Genomic DNA, 19141 nt, shown 5'->3' with positions numbered 1-19141 from the left:
TAAAGAAATACAATTCAAATGCACTATACCATTCAAGATAGGGAATGTAGTCAAATAATTTGTAGTTAACTTTCTATTTATAGTATTTATAAATAGATAAGATAGCATTAAAATAAAGTACAATTAATTAAATACATCTTCAAATAAGGAACTGGAACACAAACGTACTCAAAAGCCTGAAATTAGGCAGGAATCACATGATAGTAATAAAAACACTGCAAACAGAGGACATCGAAGGCACAGTATGTGGGTATGTACATGCGGTGGAAGATGGGGTGTGTGTTTGTGTGATTGAAAAAGTGTGTTGAGTGAAAAAGTGAATTTGGTTGCAAAAGCCAGAGCCCATGTGTGTCTGCGAGCAGGGGTTGTGACAGAGAGTTTTCAATTTTATGCAGATATGGGATATGTATTTTAAAATAAATTACAATATAGTTTATTTATTTATTGTCCTATCACGATGGAACCGTCGCCAACCCTATATCCTAGACACCCACCTGAGTGACCCGCACACTAAGGATCTGTTATCTTTATCTGTTTTATAGGCCTACTGCAAGTAGTGTCTATACTCAGCCAAAACAGAAAAATAAACGTGGTCAGAGACCCACTAAAGCAGCGTTGCCCACTCAAGAGTCTGAGCCTGCCTGACAGGGTTGGTCAAACAAAGCCAGAGCCCCCGGATTGGTGAGCATCAAGGGAAAGCGTGGCTACTTTGAAGAATGTCAAATATATTTTGATTTGTTAAACACTTTTTTTGGTTACTTCATGATTCTATATGTGTTATTTCATAAAAATTGTACTTCCGGCGCCGACAGAGATGGCCGCCTCGCTTCGCGTTCCTAGGAAACTATGCAGTTTTTTGTTTTTTTTACGTGTTATTTCTTACACTAGTACCCCAGGTCATCTTAGGTTTCTTTACATACAGCCGAGAAGAACTACTGAATATAAGATCAGCGTCAACTCACCATCAGTACGACCAAGAATATGTTTTTCGCGATGCGGATCCTGTGTTCTGCCTTACAACCAGTGTAACCGAGTGGATCACATGCAGCGACCAAAAAAAAAAACGACTCAGAAAAAGAGGGAAACGAGGCGGTCTTCTGGTCAGACTCCGGAGACGGGCACATCGTGCTCCCTAGCATTCTTCTTGCCAATGTCCAGTCTCTTGACAACAAGGTTGATGAAATCCGAGCAAGGGTAGCATTCCAGAGGGACATCAGAGACTGTAACGTTCTTTGCTTCACGGAAACATGGCTAACTGGAGAGACGCAATCCGAAGCGGTGCAGCCAACGGGTTTCTCCATGCATCGCGCCGACAGAAACAAACATCTTTCTGGTAAGAAGAGGGGCGGGGGCGTATGCCTTATGACTAACGTGACATGGTGTGATGAAAGAAACATACAGGAACTCAAATCCTTCTGTTCACCTGATTTAGAATTCCTCACAATCAAATGTAGACCGCATTATCTACCAAGAGAATTCTCTTCGATTATAATCACAGCCGTATATATCCCCCCAAGCAGACACATCGATGGCTCTGAACGAACTTTATTTAACTCTCTGCAAACTGGAAACGATTTATCCGGAGGCTGCATTCATTGTAGCTGGGGATTTTAACAAGGCTAATCTGAAAACAAGACTCCCTAAATTTTATCAGCATATCGATTGCGCAACCAGGGGTGGAAAGACCCTGGATCATTGTTACTCTAACTTCCGCGACGCATATAAGGCCCTGCCCCGCCCCCTTTCGGAAAAGCTGACCACGACTCCATTTTGTTGATCCCTGCCTACAGACAGAAACTAAAACAAGAAGCTCCCACGCTGAGGTCTGTCCAACGCTGGTCCGACCAAGCTGACTCCACACTCCAAGACTGCTTCCATCACGTGGACTGGGAGATGTTTCGTATTGCGTCAGACAACAACATTGACGAATACGCTGATTCGGTGTGCGAGTTCATTAGAACGTGCGTTGAAGATGTCGTTCCCATAGCAACGATTAAAACATTCCCTAACCAGAAACCGTGGATTGATGGCAGCATTCGTGTGAAACTGAAGGCACGAACCACTGCTTTTAATCAGGGCAAGGTGTCTGGTAACATGACTGAATACAAACAGTGCAGCTATTCCCTCCGCAAGGCTATCAAACAAGCTAAGCGCCAGTACAGAGACAAAGTAGAATCTCAATTCAACGGCTCAGACACAAGAGGTATGTGGCAGGGTCTACAGTCAATCACGGACTACAGGAAGAAACCCAGCCCAGTCACGGACCAGGATGTCTTGCTCCCAGGCAGACTAAATAACTTTTTGCCCGCTTTGAGGACAATACAGTGCCACTGACACGGCCTGCAACGGAAACATGCGGTCTCTCCTTCACTGCAGCCGAAGTGAGTAAGACATTTAAACGTGTTAACCCTCGCAAGGCTGCAGGCCCAGACGGCATCCCCAGCCGCGCCCTCAGAGCATGCGCAGACCAGCTGGCCGGTGTGTTTACGGACATATTCAATCAATCCCTATACCAGTCTGCTGTTCCCACATGCTTCAAGAGGGCCACCATTGTTCCTGTTCCCAAGAAAGCTAAGGTAACTGAGCTAAACGACTACCGCCCTGTAGCACTCACATCCGTCATCATGAAGTGCTTTGAGAGACTAGTCAAGGACCATATCACCTCCACCCTACCTGACACCCTTGACCCACTCCAATTTGCTTACCGCCCAAATAGGTCCACAGACGATGCAATCTCAACCACACTGCACACTGCCCTAACCCATCTGGACAAGAGGAATACCTATGTGAGAATGCTGTTCATCGACTACAGCTCGGCATTCAACACCATAGTACCCTCCAAGCTCGTCATCAAGCTCGAGACCCTGGGTCTCGACCCCGCCCTGTGCAACTGGGTACTGGACTTCCTGACGGGCCGCCCCCAGGTGGTGAGGGTAGGCAACAACATCTCCTCCCCGCTGATCCTCAACACTGGGGCCCCACAAGGGTGCGTTCTGAGCCCTCTCCTGTACTCCCTGTTCACCCACGACTGCGTGGCCATGCACGCCTCCAACTCAATCATCAAGTTTGCGGACGACACAACAGTGGTAGGCTTGATTACCAACAACGACGAGACGGCCTACAGGGAGGAGGTGAGGGCCCTCGGAGTGTGGTGTCAGGAAAATAACCTCACACTCAACGTCAACAAAACTAAGGAGATGATTGTGGACTTCAGGAAACAGCAGAGGGAACACCCCCCATCCACATCGATGGAACAGTAGTGGAGAGGGTAGCAAGTTTTAAGTTCCTCGGCATACACATCACAGACAAACTGAATTGGTCCACTCACACAGACAGCATCGTGAGGAAGGCGCAGCAGCGCCTCTTCAACCTCAGGAGGCTGAAGAAATTCGGCTTGTCACCAAAAGCACTCACAAACTTCTACAGATGCACAATCGAGAGCATCCTGGCGGGCTGTATCACCGCCTGGTATGGCAACTGCACCGCCCTCAACCGTAAGGCTCTCCAGAGGGTAGTGAGGTCTGCACAACGCATCACCGGGGGCAAACTACCTGCCCTCCAGGACACCTACACCACCCGATGCTACAGGAAGGCCATAAAGATCATCAAGGACATCAACCACCCGAGCCACTGCCTGTTCACCCCGCTGCCATCCAGAAGGCGAGGTCAGTACAGGTGCATCAAAGCTGGGACCGAGAGACTGAAAAACAGCTTCTATCTCAAGGCCATCAGACTGTTAAACAGCCACCACTAACATTGAGTGGCTACTGCCAACACACTGTCACTGACACTGACTCTACTCCAGCCACTTTAATCATGGGAATTGATGGGAAATGATGTAAATATATCACTAGCCACTTTAAACAATGCTACCTTATATAATGTTACTTACCCTACATTGTTCATCTCATATGCATACGTTGATACTGTACTCTATATCATCGACTGCATCCTTATGTAATACATGTATCACTAGCCACTTTAACTATGCCACTTGGTTTACATACTTATCTCATATGTATATACTGTACTCGATATCATCTACTGTATCTTGCCTATGCTGCTCTGTACCATCACTCATTCATATATCCTTATGTACATATTCTTTATCCCCTTACACTGTGTATGACAATAGTTTTTTTTTTTGGAATTGTTAGTTAGATTACTTGCTCGTTATTACTGCATTGTCGGAACTAGAAGCACAAGCATTTCGCTACACTCGCATTAACATCTGCTAACCATGTGTATGTGACAAATAAAATTTGATTTGATTTGATTTGATTCATAGTTGAGGTATTCACTATTATTCTACAATATAGAAAATAGTAAAAATAAAGAAAAATCCTTGAATGAGTAGGTGTGTCCAAACTTTTGACTGGTACTGTATATGGTAGAGGCTAATTCAAGATAGTCATCTTCACTACTTTCTAATGTCATTCTCACTTGCCCCAAAAGTAAAAAGTTTTGATAGGGGACAGAATGCGGTCAGACCATCAATTAATTTGCATAATTATTGCTCTTACAGAATTCAAGTGGGCGAGGATATTGGCAATGTAATCAAAGCCTATTGTAAGACTACTTGTTTTTAACCAAGACAGACCTTTTCTGACATACAATAAAGGGATCTGCTGTACCTATGTTATGTGACACTTTTAATTGTCCTTTTAAGGTAGAGAATAAATTAGAGGAAAAACAAAAAGAACTGGAGGAATGTTTTGAAGAAAAACCGAGTGTAATATATTCTAAAAAATAAAGCAAACTGGATGGAAGATGGGGAAAAATGCACCAAATTATTTTTTAATCTTCAACATAGAAATGCTACCAAAAATAATGAACTGAAACTTGTTACAAACGATAGTCACCAATATTTTGAAAGAGGAAGCAAAGTACTTTAAGCATATGTTTTTGTTTCAGTCTCCTCCATTTCTATTAATAATGTATAATTAACAGCTGTACAGAAAGACTCATGTGAAGGCCAATTTACAGAGGAGGAGCTCATTGATTCAATTAAAGCCTTTAAGTCAGGGAAAACTCAAAGGGCTGGATTGCATGCATACCAGTTGAGGGATATAATTTTTTTATGTACTCAGAGGACCGTTATTAGCATGTTTTAACCACTCCTATAAAAATATACAGATACTCAACTAGAAGGTCAGATTTCACAGGTTTTTGACATGGACGATACATTGGAGATAATATAAGACAAGTACTGGAAACAATAGAACACTGAAATCTGTGAAACCAGGCCTAGTATTCATAACTGACTGAAAATATTTGATAAAGTACAACGGGAATTTATATATAAATAGGGAGGGGGGAGGGTAGAGAGAGGGGGAAGAGAGTATTGAATAAGATTGAAAGAGAGGAAGGTAAAGAGGTACATGCACAGTGTAACATGTACCTCTAAGCAAAGTAGGGAATGAAGACAGACAGTCAGATGGAAACGAGTTGGACTGAAGCAGAGGGAGGTCGGGAAGGAGGTACATAAGAGAATGAAGATAGAGAAAATGAGTGAGTCAAAGTCAAGGAATGTGGAAGGAAGAAAGTGAGAACGGTATGTACAGTGTCACCACAATGGAGACAGAAAGACAGTAAGCAAAGAAAGATAGTGATGGAAAAAGGTAGAAGGCAATAGATAGAGGACCCCCTCACCAACACCACCTCTTCTTCACTACCCCTCCTTGTCCCCAGTGACAGGAATATCTAGTGACAGGAATATCTAGTGACACAGAGCTTGTGCCGTTCCACGCTCCACTAGCTATGATTACGGGACTTCCACCTAGCCCCCAGCAATCCCACATCCACTCATGTGTGGCCTGTACACTTTTTCAACCTCCACACTCCCAGAGAATGAAATGTTTAAGTGGAGGGAGGAGAGACAAGGGAAGAGCCCTTGTTTCAATATGAGGCAGTTTGTTATTGGAGCCCAGGGAAGTTGAGACAATGGTATTAATACACAATGATATTAGAAAATGTACAGTATTTAACAAGCTATATGTCACGTTGAATAAATGATTGGAGACAGACGCAGGAATATGTAATAGGGGGTTAATATCACATGCCTTGAAAGGCAAGGGGACGAAGCCCAAAACAAACACGTATACAAAAACAGAGGGATGTAACCCAAACAAAAGAGCGAGGTTAAACCTCTAATAAATACATGGGACGAGTCCCGCAATACACTACACGGGGCGAGACCCAAAGTAACAAATGCACAACAATACACGGGACGAGACCCGTAATAACAAGTGTGCAATACACGCAGCAAGCGAGCCGAAATAGCAAAGAACAGGTACTCACAGAGGAACGGACATGGGAACAATGGTGAACAGAGGGCACATATATACAATTACTAATCAGGAGAATTGGAATCAGGTGTGCATAATGAGAAGGTTCAGCGACGCCTAGAGGCCGATGGGGTATACATCTGGAACTGGTGCACGGAATGAGCAGCAGTTGCAGGGGAATTCGTACACTATGCCACCTGGACATTGCACCTAATAAACATTTGTATGTAAATCCACATTTGTAATCAAAGTTTATTTGCATATTTTATCGCAGGTGCAGCAAAATGCTTGTGTTTCTAGCTCAAAACCAATGCACACATAATCCAAAACTAAAAAGAAAGAAATTAATAAATATTAGAACAAGCAATGTCAGAGTCCAGAATATATATATATATATATATATATATATATATATATATATATATATATACAGTATATAACAAAAATATAAACGCAACATGTAAAGTAATGTTTCCGTTTCATGAGCTGAAATAAAAGATCCCAGAAATCTTCCATATGCACAAAAAGCTTCTGTTAGTGAGCATTTCTCCTTTGCCAAGATAATCCATCGACCTGACAGGTGTGGCATATCAAGAAGCTGATTAAACAGCATTATCCTTACACAGGTGCACCTTGTGCTGGGAACAATAGAAGTCCACTCTAAAATGTGAAGTTTTGACACAACACAATGCCACACAATTCTCAACTTTTTAGGGGTGTGCAATTGGCATGCTGACTGCAGGAATGTCCACCAGAGCTGTTGACAGATAATTGAATGTTAATTTCTCTACCATAAGACGCCTCCAATGACATTTTAGAGAATCTGGCAATATGTCCAACCGTCCTCGCAGACCTCGTGTAACCACGCAAACCCAGGACCTCCACATTTGGCTTCTTCACCTGCGGGATAGTCTGAGACCAGACACCCGGACAGCTGATGAAACTGGGTTTGCACAACCGAAGGATTTCTTCACAAACTGTCAGAAACCGTCTCAGGGAAGCTCATCTGCGTGCTCATCTTCCTCACCAGGGTCTTGACCTGAGTGCAGTTTAGCGTCGTAACCTTCGAAGGCATCTGGCATGCTGGAAAAGTGCGCTCTTCACGGATGAATCTTGGTTTCAACTGTACTGAAAATGTCCCGCATACTCACCAGACATGTCACCCAATGAGCATGTCTGGGATGCTCTGTATCAATGTGTTCGACAGCGTGTTCCAGTTCCCGCCAATATCCATTAACTTCGCACAGCCATTGAAAAGGACTGGAACAACATTCCACTGGCCACAATCAACAGCCTGATCAACTCTATGCGAAGGAGATGTGTCGCTCTGCATGAGGCAAATGTTCACACCAGCTATTGACTGGTTTTCTGATCCATGCCCATACCTTTACTTTTAAGGTACAGTGCCTTGCGAAAGTATTCGGCCCCCTTGAACTTTGCGACCTTTTGCCACATTTCAGGCTTCAAACATAAAGATATAAAACTGTATTTTTTTGTGAAGAATCAACAACAAGTGGGACACAATCATGAAGTGGAACGACATTTATTGGATATTTCAAACTTTTTTAACAAATCAAAAACTGAAAAATTGGGCGTGCAAAATTATTCAGCCCCCTTAAGTTAATACTTTGTAGCGCCACCTTTTGCTGCGATTACAGCTGTAAGTCGCTTGGGGTATGTCTCTATCAGTTTTGCACATCGAGAGACTGAAAATTTTTCCCATTCCTCCTTGCAAAACAGCTCGAGCTCAGTGAGGTTGGATGGAGAGCATTTGTGAACAGCAGTTTTCAGTTCTTTCCACAGATTCTCGATTGGATTCAGGTCTGGACTTTGACTTGGCCATTCTAACACCTGGATATGTTTATTTTTGAACCATTCCATTGTAGATTTTGCTTTATGTTTTGGATCATTGTCTTGTTGGAAGACAAATCTCCGTCCCAGTCTCAGGTCTTTTGCAGACTCCATCAGGTTTTCTTCCAGAATGGTCCTGTATTTGGCTCCATCCATCTTCCCATCAATTTTAACCATCTTCCCTGTCCCTGCTGAAGAAAAGCAGGCCCAAACCATGATGCTGCCACCACCATGTTTGACAGTGGGGATGGCGTGTTCAGGGTGATGAGCTGTGTTGCTTTTACGCCAAACATAACGTTTTGCATTGTTGCCAAAAAGTTCCATTTTGGTTTCATCTGACCAGAGCACCTTCTTCCACATGTTTGGTGTGTCTCCCAGGTGGCTTGTGGCAAACTTTAAACAACACTTTTTATGGATATCTTTAAGAAATGGCTTTCTTCTTGCCACTCTTCCATAAAGGCCAGATTTGTGCAATATACGACTGATTGTTGTCCTATGGACAGTCTCCCACCTCAGCTGTAGATCTCTGCAGTTCATCCAGAGTGATCATGGGCCTCTTGGCTGCATCTCTGATCAGTCTTCTCCTTGTATGAGCTGAACGTTTAGAGGGACGGCCAGGTCTTGGTAGATTTGCAGTGGTCTGATACTTCTTCCATTTCAATATTATCGCTTGCACAGTGCTCCTTGGGATGTTTAAAGCTTGGGAAATCTTTTTGTATCCAAATCCGGCTTTAAACTTCTTCACAACAGTATCTCGGACCTGCCTGGTGTGTTCCTTGTTCTTCATGATGCTCTCTGCGCTTTTAACGGACCTCTGAGACTATCACAGTGCAGGTGCATTTATACGGAGACTTGATTACACACAGGTGGATTGTATTTATCATCATTAGTCATTTAGGTCAACATTGGATCATTCAGAGATCCTCACTGAACTTCTGGAGAGAGTTTGCTGCACTGAAAGTAAAGGGGCTGAATAATTTTGCACGCCCAATTTTTCAGTTTTTGATTTGTTAAAAAAGTTTGAAATATCCAATAAATGTCGTTCCACTTCATGATTGTGTCTCACTTGTTGTTGATTCTTCACAAAAAAATACAGTTTTATATCTTTATGTTTGAAGCCTGAAATGTGGCAAAAGGTCGCAAAGTTCAAGGGGGCCAAATACTTTCGCAAGGCACTGTATCTGTGACCGACAACTGTATTCCCCGTCATGTGAAATCCATTGATTTGGGCCTAATGAATTTATTTCAATTGACTGATATGAATATGAACTCTAACTCAACCCTTATATGAACTCTAACTCAGTGAAATGTTTTAAATTGTTGCATGTTGAGTTTATATTTTTGTTTAACGTATATATACAGTACCAGTCAAAAGTTTGGACACACCTACTCATTCCAGGGTTTTTCTTTATTTTTACTATTTTCTACATTGTAGAATAATTGTGAAGACATAAAAACGATAAAATAACACATAAGAAATTTGCACACTTGGCATTCTCTCAACCAGCTTCATGAGGTAATCACCTGGAATACATTTCAATTAAAAGTTAATTTGTAGAATATTATTCCTCCATTAATGCATTTCAGCTAATCAGTTATGTTGTGACAAGGTAGGGATGGTATACAGAAGATGGCCTTATTTGGTAAAAGACCAAGTCCATATTATGCCGAGAACAGCTCAAATAAGCAAAGAGGAACGACAGTCCATCATTACTCAGTCAATCCGTAAAACTTCAAGAACTTTGAAAGTTTCTTCATGTGCAGTTGCAAAAACCATCAAGCACTATGATGAAACTGGCTTTCATGAGTACCACCACAGGAAAGGAAGACCCAGAGTCACCTCTGCTGCAGAGGATAAGTTCATTAGAGTTAACTGCATCTCAGATTGCAGCCCAAAGGCTTCACAGAGTAAATGTTTTTTCTGTTGTTTTTTTCAACCTTTATTTAGCTAGGGAAGTCAGTTAAGAACAAATTCCCGTCACAAGACCCACTGATTGATGCTTTTTTATAAAACCCTCTTAGGCCTCACTCCCCCCTATCTGAGATACCTACTGCAGCCCTCATCCTCCACATACAACCCCCATTGTGCCAGTCACATTCTGTTCAAGGTCCCCAAAGCACACACATCCCTGGGTCGCTCCTCTTTTCAGTTCGCTGCAGCTAGCGCCAGGAACGAGCTGCAACAAACACTCAAACTGGACCATTTTATCTGTATTTCTTCATTCAAAGACTCAATCATGGACACGCTTACTGACAGTTGTACCTTCTTGCCCTTTAGTCTGTTGTCTGTGCCTAATAATGTTTGTACCGTGTTTTGTACTGCTACCATGTTGTGTTGCTGCCATGTTGTGGTCATGTTGTGTTGCTACCATGCTGTGTTTTCATGTGTTGCTGTCATGCTATGTTGTTGTCTTAGGTCTCTCTTTATGTAGTGTTGTGGTGTCTCTTATCGTGATGTGTGTTGTGTCCTATATTTTCATTTGATTTTTGATATTTAATCCCAGCCCCCGTCCCCGCAGGAGGCCTTTTTCCTATTGGTAGGCCATCATTGTAAATAAGAATTTGTTCTTAATTGACTTGCCTAGTTAAATAAAGATGAAAAATAAATAAAACACAATTATTTTGTCATGTGCCTTTTACCACTTCTACACTGATTGATTTAACAAGAAAGAGCAGATGTTCTTAATGTTTTGTACACTCAAATTGTAGACCTCCACATACATATATACATATACACAGTTGAAGTCAGAAGTCATTAAAATTTGTTTTTCAACCACTCCACACATTTCTTGTTAACAAACTAAAGTTTTGGCAAGTCGGTTAGGACATCTACTTTGTGCATGACACAAGTAATTTTTCCAACAATTATTTACAGACAGATTATTTCACTTATAATTCACTGTATCACAATTCCAGTGGGTCTGAAGTTTACATACACTAAGTTAACTGCCTCTTTAAACAGCTTGGAAAATTCCAGAAAATTATGTCATGGCTTTAGAAGCTTCTGATAATTTACATAATTTGAGTCAATTGGATGTGTACCTATGGATGTATTTCAAGGCCTACCTTCAAACTCAGTGCCTCTTTGCTTGACATCATGGACAAATCTAAAGAAATCAGCCAAGACCTCCACAAAAAATTGTAGACCTCCACAAGTCTGGTTCATCCTTGGGAGCAATTTCCAAACGCCTGAAGGTACCAGTTTCATCTGTACTAACAATAGTATGCAAGTATAAACACCACGGGACCACGCAGCCGTCATACCGCTCAGGAAGGAGACACGTTCTGTCTCCAAGAGATTAATTTACTTTGGTGCGAAAAGTGCAAATCAATCCCACAACAACAGCAAAGCACCTTGTGAAGATGCTGTAGGAAACAGGTACAAAACTATCTATATCCACAGTTAAACAAGTCCTATATCGACATAACCTGAAAAGCCGCTCAGCAAGGAAGAAGCCACTGCTCCAAAACCGCATAAAAAAGACAGACTACGGTTTGCAACTGCACATGGGGACAAAGATCGTACTTTTTGGATGAATGTCCTCTGGTCTGATGAAACAAAAATGTAACTGTTTGGCCATAATGACCATCGTTATGTTTGGAAGAGAAAGGGGGAGGCTTGCAATCCGAAGAACACCATCCCAACCGTGAAACACGGGGGTGGCAGCATCATGTTGTGGGGGTGCTTTGCTGCAAGAGAAACTGGTGCACTTCACATAATAGACGGCATCATGGGGAGGAAAATTATGGGGATATATTGAAGCAACATCTCAAGACATCAATCAGGAAGTTAAAGCTTGGTCGCAAATGGGTCTTCCAAATGGGCAATGACCCCAAGAATACTTCCAAAGTTGTGGCAAAATGGCTTAAGGACAATAAAGTCAAGGTATTGGAGTGGCCATCACAAAGCCCTGACCTCAATCCCATAGAAAATGTGTGTCAGGACTGAAAAAGTGTGTGAGAGCAAGGAGGCCTATAAACCTGACTCAGTTACACCAGCTCTGTCAGGAGGAATGGGCCAAAATTCACCCAACTTATTGTGGGAAGCTTGTGGAATGCTACTAGAAACGTTTGACCCAAGTTTAACAATTTAAAGGCAATGGTACCAAATACTAATTGAGTGTATGTAAACTTCTGACCCACTGGGATTGTGATGAAAGAAATAAAAGCAGAAATAAATCATTTTCTCTACTATTATTCTGACAATTCACATTCTTAAAATAAACTAACTGACCTAAAACAGGGAATTTTTACTAGGATTAAATGTCAGGAATTGTGAAAAACTGAGTTTAAATGTATTTGGCTAAGGTGTATGTAGACTTCCGACTTCAACTGTATATACTTGTTAGGTGAGAATTTTCGGTTAATTGAATGAGAGAACAAAATGATCTTATCAATACTGTATTCTATACCATCTACTGCATCTTGCCTATGCCGCATGGCCATCACTCATCCATATATTTGTATGTACATATTCTTATTCATCCCTTTAGATTTGTGTTTATAAGGCAGTCGTCGTGAATTTGTTAGATTACTTGTTAGATATTACTGCACTGTCGGAACTACACTTGCATTAACATCTGCTAACCATGTGTATGTGACCAATACAATTTGATTTGATTTGATTTAGAGCTCCGAGACAGGATTGTGTCGAGGCACAGATCTGGGGAAGGGTACCAAAAAATGTCTGCAACATTGAAGGTCCCTAAGAACACAGTGGCCTCTATCATTCTTAAATGGAAGAAGTTTGGAACCACCAAGACGCTTCCTAGAGCTAGTCGCCGGGCACAAACTGAACAATCGGGGGAAGGGCCTTGGTCAGGGAGGTGAGTTCCTCTGTGAAGATGGGAGAACCTTCCAGAAGGACAACCATCTCTGCAGCACTCCACCAATCAGGCCTTTATCAGGGATGCAAACTAGTCACCTTTGGCCAAATTCTCCGTTTTGAATCCAAAATAAGTGACCTACATGATTCGTGTAGATCCGATGAGAAATGTTTGGGCGAGGGGGGGCTTTGGATGACTACTGGCTGTATGTGAACGAGTGATGCACATTTGCTTGTAAGCGAACGAGTGATGCGCGTTTGGAGCAATACTGGCTGTATCCAATGCTCAGCTAATCGTTCACATAACAACAGAAAGCAGCATGCGACTGAAGAGAGAAAAGAAAACCAATTTTCTAGTTGCAGCATCAGCGTGCACTCTTGAAAGAGGCTTGGAAAGGCAGTTTGCCAGTTAATTTACAGCAGCGCGTCCCCTGAACGATAACAAAGAGGTAGGTGAGAAGCCTGACCACGAAACAGGGGTGAGAAGTTGATGAAGCTTACTTCATGAGCTGTAACCGAAAACTGGAATTTTAAAAAATTGAGGTGAGGGAGAAAGTGTGGTGGAGCAAGTATTGTTAGCATTGTTAAGTGTCTTGCTAGCTGGTTCGAATGATCCGTTATAGTTTGCCAGAGAAATGTTGAGCAACATTATCCAACTGAACTGATCAAATAATTGAGTTTATGGTGTGAAAATTAGCTGGCTAATAAAGTCAGCTAGCTAACGTTACAACATGAGATGAGCTAACGTTAGTAACCTAACCAATTCACTATAGTATTAACTGGTAACGTTATATGACTCCTTGCCGTTCTTCAAGTTATAACTCGTTAGTTGCTTACTGGACCCTGGCAATCTGTGTGAAATGTTAACTAGCTAACTAGTTTCCCTAACTAGTTAACTAGCTAACAAACTCACTACTATCTCTGAACTAATGTTTTCCCTCTACAGTACAGTACGTAATGTGGTTAATTTTCAGAATGAGAGAATTAGGTGAGAATGAGGCGTTGCTTGTGTTATGTTCTAATTTTTTAGAGTAAATAACTCACGGACACTAGAGAAGCTTAACTAAGTTTAATTCTTCCCAAAGTGTCGACACAGCTGTATTCAGACAGACCTGTTTCCACCACTGCAAGTATATATACCAGTCTCTTCCACTCCTTTATATACTATGCTTTTGCGTATAACAATGTTCAAAGTTTACCCCGAATCCAACACTTGTTAAACAGTTAAGTGTAGCTGGAGATGGGCCTTTTTTAAGCAGGATCCCACTATAGAGATGAAAGGAACACCACACACTTTCCCTCTTTCTCACTTGTTCAATACAGTGGATAAAAAGGGGTATGTCAGGTGTCCTCTCTGCCTGAAAGAGATCAATTATGCCAACAACGGGTCTCATGCTGTGCTGGCACATTGTAGAACAGATGTCCACAGGCAGAAAGTGTACAATGTAATAATGTGCAGTGTAGCCCAAAGATATTGCTTTTGTTGTGTTGAACTTGACAATAACACTTGTATGTGAGTGAGGGGGAATTATTACATTTTCTACTCAGTCAACGTTATTTTTGCACACATGTAGCCTTGTGCACTTGATCGGTGGCCACTATAATAGAGCAAAAATAGAATGCCTGTTTGTTTCATTCTATTTCTACTTAAGATGCTTTTTTCCCAATTGCAATATTTAGATGTGTGTGTGGTCACAAGCGTTCTATTATAAAGGCTGTCATGGCTAACTGCAATATTAGCGTATTGTTTTTTCTCAAGACTTGAGTATCATTTGCAGTAAAATATAGGCAAGAAAAAACATTGCAATGCTTTCCTTACATTTTTTAGCTGTGAGTTAGGTTCACATTAACCACTTTTTATTTTACACACAGAGACTGAGCATGTCTCACGTGGGGCGGCAGAGTAGCCTAGTGGTTAGAGTGTTGGACTAGTAACCGAAAGGTTGCAAGTTCATATCCCTGAGCTGAGAAGGTACAAATCTGTCGTTCTGCCTCTGAACAGGTAGTTAACCCACTGTTCCTAGGCCGTCATTGAAAAAAATAATTTGTTCTTAACTGACTTGCCTAGTTAAATGTAGGTCATGTTGTTTGTTTAATTAGTTAAAACCTGCATTTCCCCCTAGCAGGGATTGTTTTGCATGTTTCAGTGCAAAAAAAATAAAATAAATAGGCCCTCACCAGTTTGCATCCCTGCTTTATGGTAGAGTGGCCAGACGGAAGCCACTCCTCATTAAAAGGCACATGACAGCCCGCTTGGATTTTGCCAAAAGGCACCTAGAGACTCTCAGAGAATGAGAAACAAGACTCTCTGGTCTGATGAAAGTCTGGGCCTCAGACAAGGGTGAAGTTTTACCTTCCAACAGGACAACAACCCTAAACACACAACCAAGATAACGCAGGAGTAGCTTCGGGACAAGTCTCTGAATGTCCTTGAGTGGCCCAGCCAGAGCCCGGACATGAACCCAATCGAACATCTCTGGAGAGGCCTGAAAATAGCTGCGCAGCAACGCTACCCATCCAACCTGACAGCGCTTGAAAGGATCTGCAAAGAAGAATGGGAGAAACTCAGAACACAGGTTTGCCAAGCTTGTAGCGTCAAACACAAGAAGATTTGAGGCTGCCAAAGGTGCTTCAACAAAGTACTGAGTAAAGGGTCTGAATGCTTATGTAAATGTGATATTTCAGTTTTTTATTTGTAATAAATATACAACAATTTCCAAAAACCTGTTTTTGCTTTATAATTATGGGGTATTTGTGTGTTGATTGATGAGGAATAAAACAATTTAATCAATTTTAGAATAAGGCTGTAACGTAACACAATTTGGTAAAAGTGAAGGGGTCTGAATACTTTCCGAATGCACTGTATATAATGGTTTGTATAGACAGTATGGCATTGAAAAGGTGTGGTACTTGTATAGGATGAGCCATGACTAGAATACAGTATATACATATAAAGCGAGTAAAACCGTATGTAAACATTATTAAAGTGGCCAGTGTTCACTTTAATGGTGGGTGGTAACCAGCTAGTAACAGTGATTATGGTTCAGGGCAGGGTATTGGGCGAAGGCCAGCTAGTGGTGAATGTTTAACAGTCTGATGGACTGTAGATAGAAGCTGTTTATTAGTCTCTCTGTCCCAACTTTGATTCACCTATCTCCTCCTTCTAGATGGTAGTGGGGTGAACAGGCCCTTGCTCAGGTGGCTGAGGTCCTCTGATATTCTTGGCCTTCTTGTGACACCGGGTGCTGTAGATGTCCTGGAGGACAGGCAGTGTGCCCCTGCGGTTGCGGACAGTGCAATTGCCATACCAGGCGGTGATACAGCTCGTCAGGATGCTCTAAGTGGTGCGTCTGTAGAAGTTCGTGAGGGTTTTAGGGGTCAACCAAATTTCTTCAGCCTCCAGAGGTTGAAGAGGCACTGCTGCACATTCTTCACCACGCTTTCTGTGTGAAGGGACCATTTCAGGTCTTCAGTGATGTGCACGACGAGGAACTTGAAGCTTTTGACCATTTCTACTGCGGCCCTGTCAATGTGGATGTGGGCGTGCTTTTTCTGCTGTCTCCTTTAGTCCCCAATCAGCTCCTTCGTTTTGTTGACGTTGGGGGAGAGGTTATTTTCCTGGCACCACTCTGCCCTGTAGGTTGTCTTGTCATTGTTTATAATCAGGCCTACCACTGTTATTTCATCAGCAAATAAGTTGGAGACGTGGGTGGCCACGCAGTCATGGGTGAACAGTGAGTATAGAGGGGCTGAGCACGCACCCCTGTGGGGCCCCAGTTTTGAGGATCAGCGTGGCGGAGGTGTTGTTGCCTATCTTCACCACCTGAGGTCGGCCCATCAGGGAGTCCAGGACCCAGTTTCACAGAGCGGGGTCCAGACCCAGGGCCACGATGTTAGTGATGAGCTTGGAGGGCACTATGGTGTTCAAGGCTGAGCTGTACTCTATGAAAAGCATTCTTACATAGGTCTTTCTCTTGTCCAGATGGGATAGGGTTGTGTGCAGTGCAATGGCGATTGCATCATACTTGGATATGTTGGGGCGGTATGCGAATTGTAGTGGGTCTAGGTTGTCAAGTAAGGTGGACGTGATATGGTCGTTAACTAGCATCTCAGAGCACTTCAGGATGACAGAAGTGAGTGCTATGGGTCAATAGTAATTTAGTTCAGTTACCTTCACTTTCTTTGGTACACGAACAAGGGTGGACATCTTGAAAAAATTTGGGACAACAGACTGGGATATGGAGAGATTGAATATGGCCGTAAACACTCCAGCCAGCTGCACATGCTTTGAGGATGCGGCTTATTTCAGCACCAATATTCAGCATTAATTTTCAAAGTCACACATATGTCTGTGTCATTGGGGCAAATCCTAACTTCCACGTAAGTTGAATTTGAACTTTAAGTTTCCCATTGACATGAATGCACGAATTGGTAAAAATGCGTGTTGTGGAAGTTAAGATTTGACCCATTGAGTCAATGATGTGGTTATAGACGCTACTTTGATGCGCTTCCCTCCCTATCTTCCTCCCTCCCTCTCGCGCCATCACTCCTCTGCAGTGGCCTGAGGGACAGGGTCAGTATTCTGGTGGACGGCTCGCTCATCATTGGCAGTGTGAAGCCAGAGGATGCTGGGAGATTCACCTGCAGCCCCAGCAACAGCCTGGGCCGGCCCCCATCCGCCTCGGCCCAGCTCACAGTGCAATGTGAGTGTCTCGCCCTATCCTCTACAGTCAACCCATACCCCCTACCCCTTATCATAATAATAATTTGTCCTGTTACACATGTTTTTCTTGCATATCCCTCTGAGACACCTGCAGGGAGTGGGGTCACGGCCAGGGTCACCATTGTAGAGCAGCCCTTGCTCAAGGGCACGGCGACTGATTGTTCACCTTGTCAGTTACGGTATTCGAACCAGCGACCTTTCAGTTATGGCACGCTCTAACCTCGAGGCTACCTGCCACCCTGCGTTTGTCAAGATGTGGGTTGTGTTCATCAGAGCACACAGAGCTACTGGGTGTACACCACAGCAAGATCCATCCTACTCTAACAATTCTAATTCTTCTCATCAGCCGAATTTAGGACATTGATTGACTGATCCTAGATCTGTGCTTATAAGAGCAACTTGAACCTGTAGCTGTGCTATTGAGCAGTCCCACTGCAACTGTGTACATTCAGTCCTGCTGATGCTGTTCTCTACTTAATGAGTGTTATACTACCTAACCACCCTATGAATCACAAGCCAAATACCTGTTTCCATATTACTGTATATACATTTAATGGACGATAAAGCTTTACAGGAAATATGGCACGATATCTGGCCATGGTTTGCACCAGGGATCATCAACTAGATTCAGCCGCGGGCTGATTGTTTTTCTTGAGCGGATGGTCAGGGGGCTGGATCATAATTACAAATCATTCTAGACTGCAAATTGACCACAAGAAGTCCAAACAGAGAATATTTGACAAGAACATAATAATTTCAAACCCAGCTTTCATTTATATATGATCACACATATCTCTCTATTATGCATGGGAATACTTTGGAACAGATTTCCAAAATAAAAATCACTCAAACAATTGATTTATTTATATAAAATCATGTCACCAGTTGGGGAACCCTGGTATAGACTTAGTTAAATAGAACCCCTCTCTCTCTATCCACTGCACTGTGTAATTGAGATTAATTGGAAGTTACACTGGTGTGTGGTCTCCGAGACAATTTCAGACCCCCCACCCCATATGCCAAGTGGGCATATTAGCCCTAACCGTGATCCCATTCAACCACTACACACACTGTGTCTCTAAACCCCAACACACACATCATTCCCGGGAGCCCTGCTGGTTAGAATTGAAACAGTGACCTTGAAGTCACTCTTCTTCAAAGTCATTTGAGTCACTTTCACCAATGTTCTCCTCGCATTAAATGCTCTCTTTCTTTCATTTTCAGTCACACAGGCTTTGTGTTTGATCAGAATTAATAAATATTACACGCAACCCGCCTTTCACTCATGAGTTGTGACATTCAAAAACTCCAGCCCTGTCATTCCCCCGAGGTAAATCAGATGTATTGTAATCTAAATGAATGGAGGCGAGGATGAATGTTGCGCACCGGTAATACCCATCCACCACAGAGATGTGGCCCCGTGTCGGTGGGTAGTGACTCGTCTGGGTAGCCAAG

At 42.6% G+C, this 19141-nt stretch overlaps 1 protein-coding gene across 1 annotated transcript in view; it reads left to right on the top strand.

Moving 5' to 3' along the window:
- Window positions 1-19141, top strand: part of LOC112229095 (protein turtle homolog B-like) — a 188928-nt gene that overhangs the window by 108790 nt on the left and 60997 nt on the right. The window contains exon 7 of the mRNA XM_042309595.1: window positions 17521-17666. Within this exon, the coding sequence (XP_042165529.1) occupies window positions 17521-17666 (146 nt within the window). The remainder of the gene's footprint in view (window positions 1-17520; window positions 17667-19141) is intronic.

The sequence above is a fragment of the Oncorhynchus tshawytscha genome, linkage group LG30 (assembly GCF_018296145.1).
Source record: "Oncorhynchus tshawytscha isolate Ot180627B linkage group LG30, Otsh_v2.0, whole genome shotgun sequence".
Classification (NCBI taxonomy): Eukaryota; Metazoa; Chordata; class Actinopteri; order Salmoniformes; family Salmonidae; genus Oncorhynchus; species Oncorhynchus tshawytscha.
The sequence above is the reverse complement of the archived record's forward strand: the minus strand, read 5'-3'. Positions and strand labels throughout refer to the sequence as shown.